At 43.2% G+C, this 13,559-nt stretch overlaps 3 protein-coding genes across 3 annotated transcripts in view; 2 read left to right on the top strand and 1 right to left on the bottom strand.

Moving 5' to 3' along the window:
* Nucleotides 1-5,465, top strand: part of cecr2 (CECR2 histone acetyl-lysine reader) — a 35,404-nt gene extending 29,939 nt beyond the window's left edge. Inside the window, exons 17-19 of the mRNA XM_087842818.1 lie at nt 151-2,185; nt 2,486-2,542; nt 2,675-5,465. Coding sequence (XP_087698944.1) covers nt 151-2,185; nt 2,486-2,537 — 2,087 coding nt within the window. The 3' untranslated portion in view covers nt 2,538-2,542; nt 2,675-5,465. The remainder of the gene's footprint in view (nt 1-150; nt 2,186-2,485; nt 2,543-2,674) is intronic.
* Nucleotides 5,466-6,302: 837 nt separating this feature from the next.
* ada2a (adenosine deaminase 2a) lies at nt 6,303-11,985 on the top strand. The gene is made up of 10 exons (XM_087842816.1): nt 6,303-6,540; nt 6,835-7,159; nt 7,309-7,525; nt 8,121-8,334; nt 8,446-8,573; nt 9,797-9,887; nt 10,013-10,121; nt 10,283-10,440; nt 10,767-10,969; nt 11,058-11,985. The coding sequence occupies exons 2-10, from the start codon at nt 6,856-6,858 to the stop codon at nt 11,146-11,148; spliced, it is 1,515 nt and encodes a 504-aa protein (XP_087698942.1). The 5' UTR covers nt 6,303-6,540; nt 6,835-6,855; the 3' UTR covers nt 11,149-11,985.
* Nucleotides 11,673-13,550, bottom strand: ribc2 (RIB43A domain with coiled-coils 2). Its single transcript, XM_087842817.1, has 7 exons — nt 13,345-13,550; nt 13,158-13,239; nt 12,743-13,063; nt 12,533-12,651; nt 12,267-12,437; nt 12,000-12,166; nt 11,673-11,912 (listed from the first exon to the last, which is right to left on the bottom strand). The coding sequence occupies exons 1-7, from the start codon at nt 13,459-13,461 to the stop codon at nt 11,843-11,845; spliced, it is 1,047 nt and encodes a 348-aa protein (XP_087698943.1). The 5' UTR covers nt 13,462-13,550; the 3' UTR covers nt 11,673-11,842.
* Between the last annotated feature and the right edge of the window lie 9 nt (nt 13,551-13,559).

Below are 13,559 nucleotides of genomic sequence, written 5' to 3'. Positions count from 1 at the left end.
TGTAAAGAAATGGAACAGAACATTTTTTAAAATTTGATTTGTATTGTGATTCTTTTGGATAAGTTGCATAAAACGGGGACGTGTGCATTGTGCTTCTAGTCATAGTAAAACAGTCTAACCTGCAACATTGTTTCCTCCTGTACGTTACAGGCACGACGTCGGAGACCAAGATGGCTGCCAGCAGCATTTCTGAAGAAGCTCCATCACACAAAAACATGTTTCCGGTTAACCAAGAGAGCCCATCCAACCCTAGCCCCACAAGGCAATACTGTGGGCTTGCGGATAAAATGCAGAGCCCCCCAGCCCCAACCTTGGCCAGATCAGAAGAGAATCCTTCTGGATCAGCGGCCGCACAGAGTTCAGCTGAAAGCCAGTTAGATAGTCAGGGACACTCTGCCGGTGAAAGTAATGGTACCATTCCTGTTTCATCCCATCCCAACTCAAGTAACACTGATCCTGCTCTACCCAATCCCCCACAGCACAAACCAAACAGTCCACAGCCAAATGCTCCAAGCCTTGCACTTCTTCCTCAGCACTTCCCACCGCTGGATGTTGCAGCAGCTCAGAATTCCACTCAGCAAATGCCAGACAACTTAAAACTCGCAGAAAGTATAAATCAGGAAGGCAAACCCCAGCAAGCCATTCAAAAACACGAGCAACCCGAGGCGGGCGGCACCTCTCCCGAAAGCCGCCCTCAGAGCTCTCCTCAGCCACTGAACCAGAACACACAGCAACACAATTCTCTGCTAACCTCTCATCACGTCCCCCAGAGCATCTCGCCACACTGCACTACACAAAGCAGTCCCATGCACGGGATGCCGCATGGTGCTACTCAAGGAGCCCAGCCTGGACCCCCACACCCAGCCCCTCTGACCTCTTTGCCACCCAGCCATCCTGCCCCTCTATTACCCTCTCAGCCCAGTCCAGCTGATCTCGGAGATCAAAGGCCCAGCGAGCCTACGAGGCTGGACACGAGAAGCACTGCCATGTCTCCACAGCACACCAGGATGACATCGAGCGTTTATAAACACCCGGCTTTTAGTCCAAATCGCCATCAAACTCAGTTGGTGGGTAGTAATGTGGGAATACAGGCTCCAAGCGGGCCATCAGATGGGCACAATCCAGCCGTACCGCCTCACTCGCAAGGCCCAGAGAATTCAACGATGAGTACTTACGGCATGGGGAACCCTCCACTTCCACACTACAACCGGGCTAATATGAATAGGTCCATACCTCCGTCTGCTCACCACCCATATCATAACCAGTCCATTAATGCTCTCCACAATCTTGCTCCCAACACCAACTACCAGCAGCAGCAGGGAGGGTCAACCTACCCCTACCACGTGCCAGGTCAACCGCACCCTCATGGTCATAGCAATGTGTACCCACCTCATCAGTATCAGCAGCAGCAGCGCTACTATGCCCAACCCCATCCCCAAACTCAGGCCCATAACCAAGCCACGGGCAGAGGGGGTTACCCTCCAGAGGAGTGGCATCGGCCTCATTATCAGTCTCACCAGGCAATGCCGCACAATGCCTACTTACCTGTAGCCAGCGCCAGAGCTAATGGTCAGCTAAAGGAGAGCAGTGTCTCACCGCTGGGGTCTGAAGGCTCCAGCGGTACAAGTTTGGTTTCCCCAGGCCCGATGCCAGAAACAGGGACTCATCCTGGAGGCACAGAGGAAGGGAAGTGTGAAAACCAGCAAGCTGGCGGAGGCAGCAGCATCAATGGCAGTCCAGCAAAGCGGCCCCACAACGACGCCTCAGAGCAACCCGAAAGCCCAAAAGAAATCCTGGACCTCGACAGCCATAATGCTGCTGCTCAACGCCGCAGCATGCAGCATCCACATGCGTCTGTGGCGCACATGACGTCGGGTTTTGTGTACGACCCTCGAGCCTTACATCCAGGAATGCAGCAAGGTGTCGTCCATCACATGATGTCCCAGGCCCGTGGAGCTGGAAATGGATCCCCTTACGCTGGCCAACCGTACCCCGATCCACGACACTATGCTGCTCAAAGACCCCACTCACACCTGATGGAAGCGCTGCAGCGGCCCCAGCAGCTTCCCTATTCCCCTGGCCAAACACGCATGGTCATGTACAGACACCCCCGACCTGGGGGGCACTTTCAGGGCATGATGATTCAGCAGCGAGGTGTGGGACCAGAACGCTTCATACATCCAGGGTAAATTCTTACAAAGTTTATATTGTCAGTGGGTTTTTGACCGTTTAAATATGTTCTGTTTATTACCTGATATATTTATGTCAAAACAAAATGTGAAAATGTCCCCTTGAATCTCAGAAACTCTGGTGGGCGTTCCTTATCTCTGCTTTAATTTAGTTTGCTTGTTTTAAAGGTTAACACTGTAATAAGAAAATAAAACGACCACATCAGCCTCACAGTCTTAACCAAGCAGCATAATGTTGAGTCTTATTGTCCTACCAATGGCACTCGGACTGCACTAACAAGTCTATTTATTTACAGACAACAGATGATGGCTGCTCCAAGCGGCCTTGGCAGTAAACAGGGATTGTGATTAAAGTGAGTATAAAGACATTTCATAAATTGTTAAATTGTGTTTTATCCTGTTGATTTTTAGGTTTCCAGTCAAAACAGCAAGATGAATCCTGCCAGAGAGGCATTGTTAACTGATTGTTGTTGTTCTCCTTTCAGAGACGATGTTGTCAACGAACATCTGGATAAACCAGTGAGCCAAACCGCTTCTGAGAAGAGGAGACACTTTTTTCCGAATATATTTCCTACTGATATTCTGCCACTGTGCAACAGTTTTGTTCAGCAGTGGAAGTAAAAATCCAGCCAGGCAGCTGGTACTACAAAGTAGAATTAAAATGTGAAATGTTACTGAGCCTTGGAGAACAATTCTCTTTCTCGTGTGCCCTCCACCGCAAGAGCTCGCGGAGGTCACTGACAGAATAGCTGTGAAACTGTTAGGAATTCACCCACTTGCTCGAGGACACTCCAGTAGCATGATTGCTTCCCAGCGTGAGCATTTGAACTTTAAACCTCCTGCAGAAGGGGCGCCGCTTTTAACCACTATGTCAACCTGTTAAACACAGGAGACGTTGCCTTCAAGAACACTGGACAGCACTCTTCGACGTGAGCCGTCAGATTGTAAAAGGACGGATTAGTGACCACTGAACATAATGTTCTTATCCTGTCTATTGACTGTAGGGCAGGATGCTGCACCTACTGACAGGACTGTGAAAAAGAGGAGATGGACTGGGGTTGTTTGTTTGTTTGTTTGTTTTCTTTTTGACTACGATTTTCTTCTCCAACCATATCTAAACTCAGGTGTACAAAAGGAGGTACTATGAGACTGTCACCCTAACCTAGTCAACTCAAAAACCCCTGGTAGTTGCCTTGGTTTGTTTTTATGAATGTATGAGTGAATGTGTAGACAGGAAATGCAGCGCAGCAGCTGCTTGTGAAAGAACAAACACTGATCATCCATCTGAAGCACAAGTCATCCCACCCATTTCTTATTAATTTCCACCCAATCTAATGTTTTTCTTTCTCTGGAGCACACACACAGTATATGCATCATTCAAAGCTGCCTTCGTTTGTTTGAATGTCTTTGAGTAGCAGAGAGGGACCGGCAAGGGTGGTGTCATTGTTATCTAAATATGTGTGATTCTCTGTTGTGCACTATGGATTTCTGTTAGTCTGGACATCCTGGAACCAAGTGGCCTTGGATAGTCGTATTTTAGTCGATACTTATTAATGTGTAAATGTATCTAAGAGTGTATACTATATTAATCACCGCCCTTCATTTCGGACGATATACTCACTGGTGTATATACGTGCACAGAGCAAATGCATACACAAAAAAATGATTTGGCTATTCGAGTGTCCTCCAACAAGTTTGTTGTTTTAGTTCTTCGTTCCTTTACGGTTCCTTCCCCGTGTCAGTACTAAACATATCCTCAGGGTGTACAGTTTCTTTATACGGGTACTGTTCTGAATTATTTGAAGGAGGAACAGCATAAAGAAAATGAGACTGCAGCTGTGGCAAATCAATCCTCCTCATGAAGAAGTTGACTTGTGAGAGTCATTGGCCTTAATAATAATTAACTGCCCCCTTTTCTTTCTTTTTCTTTTTTTAAATATATTGCTTTCGTCAGAGTTAATTGGATTTTAATAGGATCTAATTTGTTACTCTACATTCCACTTAATTTGATGTCAAATCATTTGCCATCACAATGAATTTGGGTTCTTTGTCTGCGAGCCCCACTGGGGAAGTTTAGCAATGGCGAAAAAAAAGAATAATCTACCTCATCTAGCCAGTCTGTGGCATCTACAAAGTCGTTCCACTTCTTCTCGTACTCTGCCAGACTCCTGTGGGGTGACGTTCTGTGACCAGCATGAATTGATGTTAGCACCACTTTTAGATCTCATGACTGTAGAACTGAGAATGAAATTGCCTTACAATGCTTTACCATCTTTGGCGGGAAATAAAAAGCTTGTGTGTCGGATCTCTGTGACTAATTATGGTGCTCACTGACGACCTCAAGTAGAGGTGATTACTCGGCTGTCTGCAGGTACTGAGGCGTCCACTGTTCCATGGTATTGCACCTTCATTCTTATCATTTTTTTTTAAATATTATTAGAGAATGATGGACAATATTTAGTATTTTAAGATGGGACTATGTCTTAACTTCTACAGATCAAACGCCATTCCACCTACAGGTTGTGGGCAGTAGTCCAGTCTAAGGTCTGTAATGGGCTGTATACAGTTTGGCAGCATTAGAATGTCTTAAGTTATAGGACGTTGTAATGAAATATTCAAGAAAAGAAGCTGGGTCGGGGAAAGCTAGACGCTATGAGACAATTTTGTAAATGTATCACAGAAGACCTGTCATAGATGATTTGCTATTTTAAAATAGGCAGTATTGGTGAGCTCAGTGGGGCCACTAAGGAGGTAGTGTGTTCACTCGTGCTGTCTAATGTATGAAGGGCAGTTTGTTTTATTTTTTCATAAGGTCTGTAAGGTTGTGATGTTATCTTATGATGTACAGGTGTGTGTGTTTGTGTGTACAGATGTTTTTTTTTCTTTTCTTCTGGTGCATACAATCGGCACCAGATGACTGGAAGCGCGCGTTCATCTTTCACTTTACTCTGCTGTCATCTCTGCACTAGTTGTAGCCCAGTTAGGCGTGATTAAATGTGAATCATATTTATTTGCTGTTTTAAGAATTTTTGTACATTTTTGGACTTTGTTTTAATATAATTCTGGTGTCTGTCTCTTTTTCTCTCAATGTTTTTGATGTTTTTAAGCAGTCGTCTTTTACCTCAGTAGCCATTGGAGAAGAAAAGACCTGTGTCTTTCATTTTGAAGTGACGTTTACAAGTTCTTATCTGACTGACATAGATTATTTTGGAAATGGAATGGAGTATTTTCTCTACTGTACATTTCTTAGGAATAAAAAATGTTTCTCAAACATCACTTTGGCCTTTTTTTTGAGAAATAAACACTGGGTTGTTTTTTTTTAATAACTATTGGAGCAACTGAAACCTAAAAATAATGAAATGAAAAAGGCCACAATGTGACGGCTGATGCATGACAATGCATTAATGTATTTGGAGGCTTTACACCATCACTTTTGATTAGTGTTTATCCTCGTGATGAACACCCTGCACAGATTGAACGCTGCTTTGTCTGACCCTTCTCCTGTCAGCAGGAGTCACAGATGTGACGTCAGAGGGCTCCTCCTAATAAAAAAGTAATATATTCTTTTGTTTAGGCCTAATGAGGCCAAAATTGGCATTAGAAAGAAAATGCAAATGAGGCATGTAATTAAGGCGCTTTAATTGAGCCCAATTACGCACATTGTTGTGCAACTAGCTTTTAAAATAAGGAAATGCAAAACGCAACATGCCAGTAACGCTAAAGAACTACTATATGATCAAAATGTACTCAAACTTGACTTGATGATGAAGCTGTGGAAACAATAACCAAAGTTTGTTTTGTTTTTATACAAAGGAAACAAGGATGGCGAGTTCTGTGTGTATCTCTTGCCCCACCCACTGCTCGTTTTTATTATTAACAAAACCAGAAGGTTTTTGTTTTTGTTTACAAACAGTGAAATGAATTGTTTTACGGAAATAATTTTCTGTATTTTTCTCCCCTTTTTTGTTTGTTTGCAGGGTAATTATGTCACCAGCAAAAATATTTCTTCGTTCTTGTTTGGTCAATACTTTATGTTTTCTCTCTCTAATATATCTTGACGACTGGTTTCCGCTGTTAGAGTAACCAATCAAATTGTTCCAGGGAAAAGCTTTAGCCAATCATTAGGCTTCTAAGCAAAGCGACGGAGTGAGAAAGAGAAAACATCTCGCAGAGTGTTTATTTTCGTGAGTCTGTCGTCTTAAAAGCGTAACTTCAAACAGAATGCGGACGTTTTTAGCTGACATAGTCGAGCAAGGTTTTCCGATGATCTCTGTTCATAAAGCGACTCTCGCCGGGACTGTTTACAAAGTCGTCTTCACCTGCTAAGCTAACCGCTGTGCACCAACACTGAGTAAGTCGGGCTGCTGTTAGCCTAAGGTAACTTAACGATAGCCCCTGTTTCTTTTTCTGTGTTTAGTCTGCTGTGATAAGTTGTGAATTTGTCTTCTAAAAAGTAATTCTGATTACGATAGAGGTTTGTAAGGGAAATAACCGCTGAGGAAGCGGCACCTGGTGGTTTCTCTGTTTCGCCGGTGTTATAGGCGTTTTATTTTTACCCAACAACTGTTTTCTGTTCCGCAAAGAGGCTGCCGTGCTTTCTGAGTGCAGTTTGCCTTAACTCGTGACGTTTTCTCTCTTAAACCAGCTCCCACCATCCCTACCTAAAATGGCAGCCCTGCTACAGCGACCCCACGCGGCTCTGCTCTGTTTGTCGATACTCTACTTGACCGGCGGCATGTCCATCCCGGACCCCAAGCAGAGAGAGGCTCTAATAAAGCAGGAGTCCTCCATGCAGACAGGTGGGCAGCAGGTGTTGACCGACGCCGAACAGCGTCTGAATGCTCGCCTGTTAAACATGAAACAAGACGAGATGGAAAGAGAGGACTTTCCTCCTGCTTTGCACTTCTTCAAAGCCAGGGAACTCATCAGGAACAGTCCCATCTTCAAGCTGCTGCAGAAAATGCCTAAAGGTACACAGCTACTGACAGAAACATGGATAGAACCTAATTTTGACACAATAATATTGTATTCCCAAAAGATATTGGAAAGTAACAAAATTCTCATTTAGGAAATGTTGCAAAATATTTATGCATTATAATTTTATTATTCACGATTTCAGGTGGAGCTCTACATGTCCATGACTTCTCCATGGTAGATGTCGAATGGCTGGTGAAGAACGCGAGCTATCAGCCACATTGCTATATTTGCTTTACTAGCCGGTCCGTCAGATTCAACTTCTCGTCTCAGCAACCGAAACCTCTGCCATATTGCTCTTCTTGGTCCTTGCTGGAAAGCCTCAGGGCCAAGACCGCGAACACCACAGATCTTGACAACAGGTGATCTTGTCTGTGTTGCAAAAAATAATAATTTAGAAAGAGACAATAGACACAGAAACTTGCATAACTTTTATGTAATCGTACCACCGAGTTCTTTAATCTTCTGTGAGGCTTCTTATTGGTATATTTAGTTTTCTCTGCATTTCCATACATTTTCCTGTCAATGCTGAGACCATTTGTGAGAGCACCCCGTAACACATGGCCTCGAGTGCACCTCTGATTTTTGACCTCTGGCCTCCTAAAATTAATAGGTAACAGTATCAATTTGTCCTTCTTGTATTTGTATTTTATTGGCACAACTAAGTGGCTTTAAATCTGTGAAATATTACATCGGGATATTATCAGTTAACTGAAACTATTAGGAACAAGGTGAAGTCTCATTAAAGGGAATGAAGTCTGTTATCGTAATCATAAACAGCCCGACTTTTATGAAAGGTCGGTTTAATTTGACAATTTAGTGATTGTTGTTAATCCTGCATCGTTTTAACTTCAACCTGAGGAAAATGTTAACAATATAATGTTTTGTGTGTTTGATATATGGAGTATGAGCCAGTTGTTGGTCTTATCACAACCATATCTGCATACTTGGTCTTAGCATCATGGGCAACCTGACGCTCTTCACTGATAAGGATCCAGAGGCCGTGTACCCCACTCAGACTGCGGTGTGGAGTGTATTTGAAGAGGCCTTCCAGGCAGCGTACGGTCTGGTTACTTATGCTCCTGTGTTCAAAGACTATTTCTACCAGGGCCTCAGCCAGTTCTACATGGACAATGTTATGTATCTTGAACTTCGCGCTATACTTCCAGAGGTATTTTAATACTTACATTCTAGCTCTACTCTATATATACTGGTCTCCCCGTGTGTCTGATGTACCCAATGGATTCACACGTGTTAATTTGTTCTTCTTTGTTATATTTAGATATATGATTTGGATGGCCGCACTCATGACAAGGCCTGGACTTTGAAGACCTGCCAGGACATCTCAAGGCAGTTTGTAGCAAACCATCCTGACTTTGTTGGAGTGAGAATCATCTTTACCGCCAAAAGGTTGCTGCTCTGAGTGTTTTTAAAAATTAGTCAGTACTATTTATTTATAATTCCACACTGCTTCTGACAGATAAAATGCGGATTTAATCACTGATCAATTCTGCCTATAATAATTAGAGGTATTTGTAACTATTGGATAGGGCTGCCACGACTATCAAAATCGTCGAGACGGATTTAATAGTCGACGCGTCGTTTGAAGCTTTGTAAGATCACAAAAGACGCAGGAATAAGTAGTAGGATTTAAGAGTGTAATAACGGACTGAAACAGAAGATGGCAGCACTGCATGTACAAGCTGCCGTTAAACCCCGAAGAAGAAGAAGCTCTGTCCCAGAATTCATAGCGCGGCCCAGCTCCGTTTACAACAATGGCGGCAGCTAGTTAGTTTTAATATTACTCTTATTATTCTTTCTGGGTCACAAAATAAACGTTGAACATATTTTCAGGCGAGAATGTAGCTGTGTAAACCTCAAATATCTGCTCAGTTTATCAAGACACCACATATTTTCAAAAGCGCTCCGACGTTTTCGGAGACGTCTGTTACCCACTAGCTCGATAGCTAGACGGGGGCTAGGCTCACTAGAGGCGTGAGAACACCGGACTTCCCGCTAATCGTTTTCAAACCCACCGTCTTTCGCTACTCAGGTTAAACATATATAAGTCACTTAGATAACTTAAAAATGTTATTGTTTGGCTTTTTTTTAGTATTTTATTTGTTCCTGAGTAAATCGGTTTGGCTGAGATTAAAGTTATAGTTTTTACACAGCTGAATAAACGTCAAGCAGACAGCTGATTATCAGAAGTGTGAGATGCTCGAGAATATACTCTGGTGTCCTGTTATATTTTAGATAGCAAGGAGTTTATTAAACTTCACCGAAACAATCTGCAAATTTCATTATAATTTAATAAACTATCATCTTGTCTTTATTTTTAGTTAGCACATACCTTAAACACTTAAAGCTGTAAGCTAATGATAGTTATATAAGAGCAGATGCTGCTGGTGCAATAAGCTGTACGTTTTATGTCTAATGGATGATGATCTGATTATTCGACTAATCGCAAAAATAATCGGTGACTAGTCGACTATCAAAATAATCGTTTGTGGCAGCCCTACTATTGGAGCTATTTTGTTATATTTTGTAACTTATTTAAGTTAGTTAGTTACTGTTCTTACCGTCTTGGAGCAACTGGAATTGATAAAGTATTCTGTTCCTGTGTATTTCAGGACTATAAACACTAACACAATGCTTGAAGTTGTGAAGCAGGCTATGGAGCTGTACAAAGACTTTCCTGATATCATGGCTGGTTTTGATCTGGTAAGAGACACTTTTACAGTTTGAAAACAAAACATGCTGGAAGATCCCAAATGGACTGAAATGGTATCATGGCTTCTATATTTGTTGAAAACAAGAACACACAAAAACTTGTGTTTGCGTTACAGGTGGGTTGGGAGGATGGCGGGAGACCCCTGTGGTATTACAGAGATGCCTTGTCGCTCCCTGTAGAGAAAGGGGTCCCACTTCCTTTCTTTTTCCATGCTGGAGAGACAAGTGAGAATTCATCATAATTCCAGTGTACCAGTATAACAATCATACGTTTGTTTTTAACCCCCGTATGTAAAACTGCACAAATGTGAAGTTTACTATATGTTTAATCCAGAGAGTGCAAAAAAGTATTTGTAAGTCATTTTCTTTGTCTTTACTGTGTGCAGATTCTCAGGGTACGGACGTAGATCAGAACATATTGGATGCTCTTCTCTTTAATACGTCACGCATTGGACATGGATTTGCACTAACGCGCCATCCAGTCGCCAAAGAGTGGTCTAGAAAATATGGGGTTGCTGTGGAGGTGTGCCCCATCTCCAACCAGGTACACTGCTATCTGCCACTATGCTGTACATCAGGGGTGGGCAATTCCAGGCCCCGAGGGCCGTTGTCCTGCAGGTTTTAGATCTCACCTTGGGTCAACACACCTGAATCACATGATTAGTTCGTTACCAGGCCTCTGGAGCTAATTTAGCCATTTAAATCAGCTGTGTTGGTTCAAGGACACATCTAAAACCTGCAGGGACACCGGCCCTCGAGGCCTGGAGTTGCCCACCCCTGCTGTACATGGATGGTAATGTTTTCCTGTTTGTAGTGCGAGTGGACTAAAACCCTTTGTCTCATCTTCTCCTTCCACATACCCTTACCCAGGTGTTGAAGTTGGTCAAAGACTTGCGAAACCATCCAGCTGCTGCACTAATGTCTGAAAACCACCCGGTTGTCATCAGCTCTGATGACCCCGCCATATTTGGTGCATCTGGCCTCTCTTATGACTTCTATGAAGCTTTCGTTGGTTTGGGGGGCATGCGCTCCCATGTAGGCTCCCTTAAACAGCTGGCCATCAACTCTATCAGGTGAAGCTCTGCTAAGATGTGACTTGTAGCTGCATTGTCTGCGCCAGCATGCTTTTGGGTGACTGATGTTCCCGTGTCTGTGTTTCAGGTATAGTTCTTTGAGTCCTGAGCAAAAGGAGAAAGCGCTGTCTCTGTGGCAGAGAAGATGGGATAAGTTTGTCTCTGAAAATGCCTTTTAGTAGTGAACTTGCATTTGAAAACGACAAACAACGATACAAGCAGTCCTTTCTGCTGTGAAAGGGGCCTTTTGTAGGACAGTCAAAGCTGAATCATGAGTGTAAATGTCAAAAACTGCTGAAACAGCCACTGAGCAGGTTTGTGGTCGGCACAAATATAGTGTTGTTCCCCACAGTGTTTTGTAATGAATGAAATAATTATTTGTCATAACATGTCGGCTAATGTTAAATACAGTAACAGTGTCACACAGCTTTAAGTGATTGAGCTGTTAACTGCTGTTTTATTCTCTGTGGTTCTCGCACGTTGCATAAGCGTGACAGGAAGCTTTTTTGTGTGTGTTTTAAATCATGTGACCTATCGAACATTTTCCTTTAAAGACAGCATTTTTTAAAAACATCTGTAAGACTTTTTACTTGAATGTAATTTTAACACTTATGCCTTCAACTGACTAGTAATTAATATTTGCTTATGCAGGAAAAACTGCACAAAAGACTTGAAACATAAAAAGTAATCATCTTTCAGAGGCTACTTTTTAAAGCAGTATCTGAAATTTAATGAATAGTTTTCAAATCATGCAAACATGAATGTTCTGAACGACATTTCACATAAAAGCAGCTGTTTATTCACTGTGATATTCCGTTTATTCATCGTTCTTTTTATGTAACACCATCACTGGTATCAGCAGTGCATCGCCCCTCATCTGCTACAGGTGTTGAACTTGGAGAAGAAGCTGTCATCAATACATCCTCTTTTAATGTCTGGTTTCCTTGAAAATGAAGCGTTGTTAAAAACAGCGAGACAGTGTACACCGTGTTAAATTTAATAAAGACAATTTTGCTCTAAAGTTACTAACTGTTGTTTGTGTGTTTCGGCCAGTCGGGCGTTGGCGCTGTCCAGGTCTCGCCTCAGCTGCTTGTTCATTCGTGCCTGCTGCCTCTCAATAAGCAGAGTGGTACGAGCTGAGCTCAGGCGCACGCGATCGTGCCACTCTTCTTCTTGTTTCTTCTCCAGTTCTTTTCTCTTTACATGCACAGACATCGCACACAGGAGAAAAAATGCTTAATATGGGCTACCTTTTAAATAATCCACACTGTTTGAGTGCAAACATGTATTTTTTTACCCTCTTCTCCTCCATTTGATATTTCTGGATTTGAATGATCTGCTGCAGGCTCTCAGGAGCTGTTCTCCTGTCACTGGGACTCAGGCCGGGCACGGCCACCGTACTCGGGGTACCTTGAAACTGGCTTTGCCTGCCATTGATTTCTTTGTCTTGATGGCGCTTTTCTTCAGCCTTTGCCCATGGAGACACATGAGTAACAAGGTGGAAATAAAGTGTTTATTGAAGCCTATAGCAGCATTTAATGCAGTTACATTCCTCTGACTCACCATGGACCGATTGAAGTCTTTAGTGGCGATGGCGGCTGCCTTTCTCCTTTCTATCTCAAGGCTCTGAAGTTGCACAGCTCTGTTGTCCATTTCTACTCTGCTTTGGTCATAACGCTGCTCTAAAATTTGCAGTAGAGACTATGACGTGAGCTTGACTTTTGTGTTTGAACTGAGCATGTGTATCAAGCATGGCTTTAAGGCAAAACCCACCTTCCAGCTCTTGTTGATGCCTTTCCGCTGCCTGCTCGGTCTGCTGCTGGGTGAGCCACTCTCTGAGCTGTTCCCTCTGGTTCTGCTGCCTGATCTTACTTCCTGGGTCTTCACCCACCAGGCCAGGAGGCATCATCTGTGCATCACTCTGCTCTACTTTTTTAATACGGCTGGGATCATTCAAATCATACTCTCGCCGATCTTCAGGGTGCTGGTATTGCTGCCTGTAGGCGATGACGGCTTTTTCCAGTGCACGCTTCTCCTTCATTTGGTGGCTGTCGACAATGCAAGCTACTTTGCCATAACGGAGCATATCAGCATCTGCGTGACGATCACATGACACACATATATCACAATTCACTTTAATGAAGGATTGAATGACATCACATCAGGAAACAAATTTTAAGTAACTCACCATAAGCGTTTTGTTCCTTTATTGCAGCTTCTACTTGTTCCCTTTTCTCTTTCACCTGCTCATCTAGGGCTTCCTTGTCAACCTGTAGAACAATCATTTAGAGACAAACACAATGCGTTAAGCTCCTCTGCCGCAGACTTTCCACTGCTGTTTAATTCAGACCCACAGCAGAGCCTCAAACACGTACCCCAATCGTCCTCAGCTTGTCATTAAAAATCCTTTCTTTTCTTTCAGTCTCTATGTTGCGACGCTTCTCCAGACTGGCTCTGGCGAGGCGCTCTGAAAGTAGTTCCGTTTTAAGCATTTTGGCTCACAGCGGTGGCTACAATTTAGCTGAGGATTTGCTCCCATCGGAAACTTAGATTTCAAACACACTGGTTGCTAAGACACCGGAGTGTTCGC

This window comes from Neolamprologus brichardi, chromosome 7 (genome assembly GCF_056152115.1).
Source record: "Neolamprologus brichardi isolate AB-2024 chromosome 7, ASM5615211v1, whole genome shotgun sequence".
In the NCBI taxonomy this organism is placed as follows: domain Eukaryota; kingdom Metazoa; phylum Chordata; class Actinopteri; order Cichliformes; family Cichlidae; genus Neolamprologus; species Neolamprologus brichardi.
The sequence above is the reverse complement of the archived record's forward strand: the minus strand, read 5'-3'. Positions and strand labels throughout refer to the sequence as shown.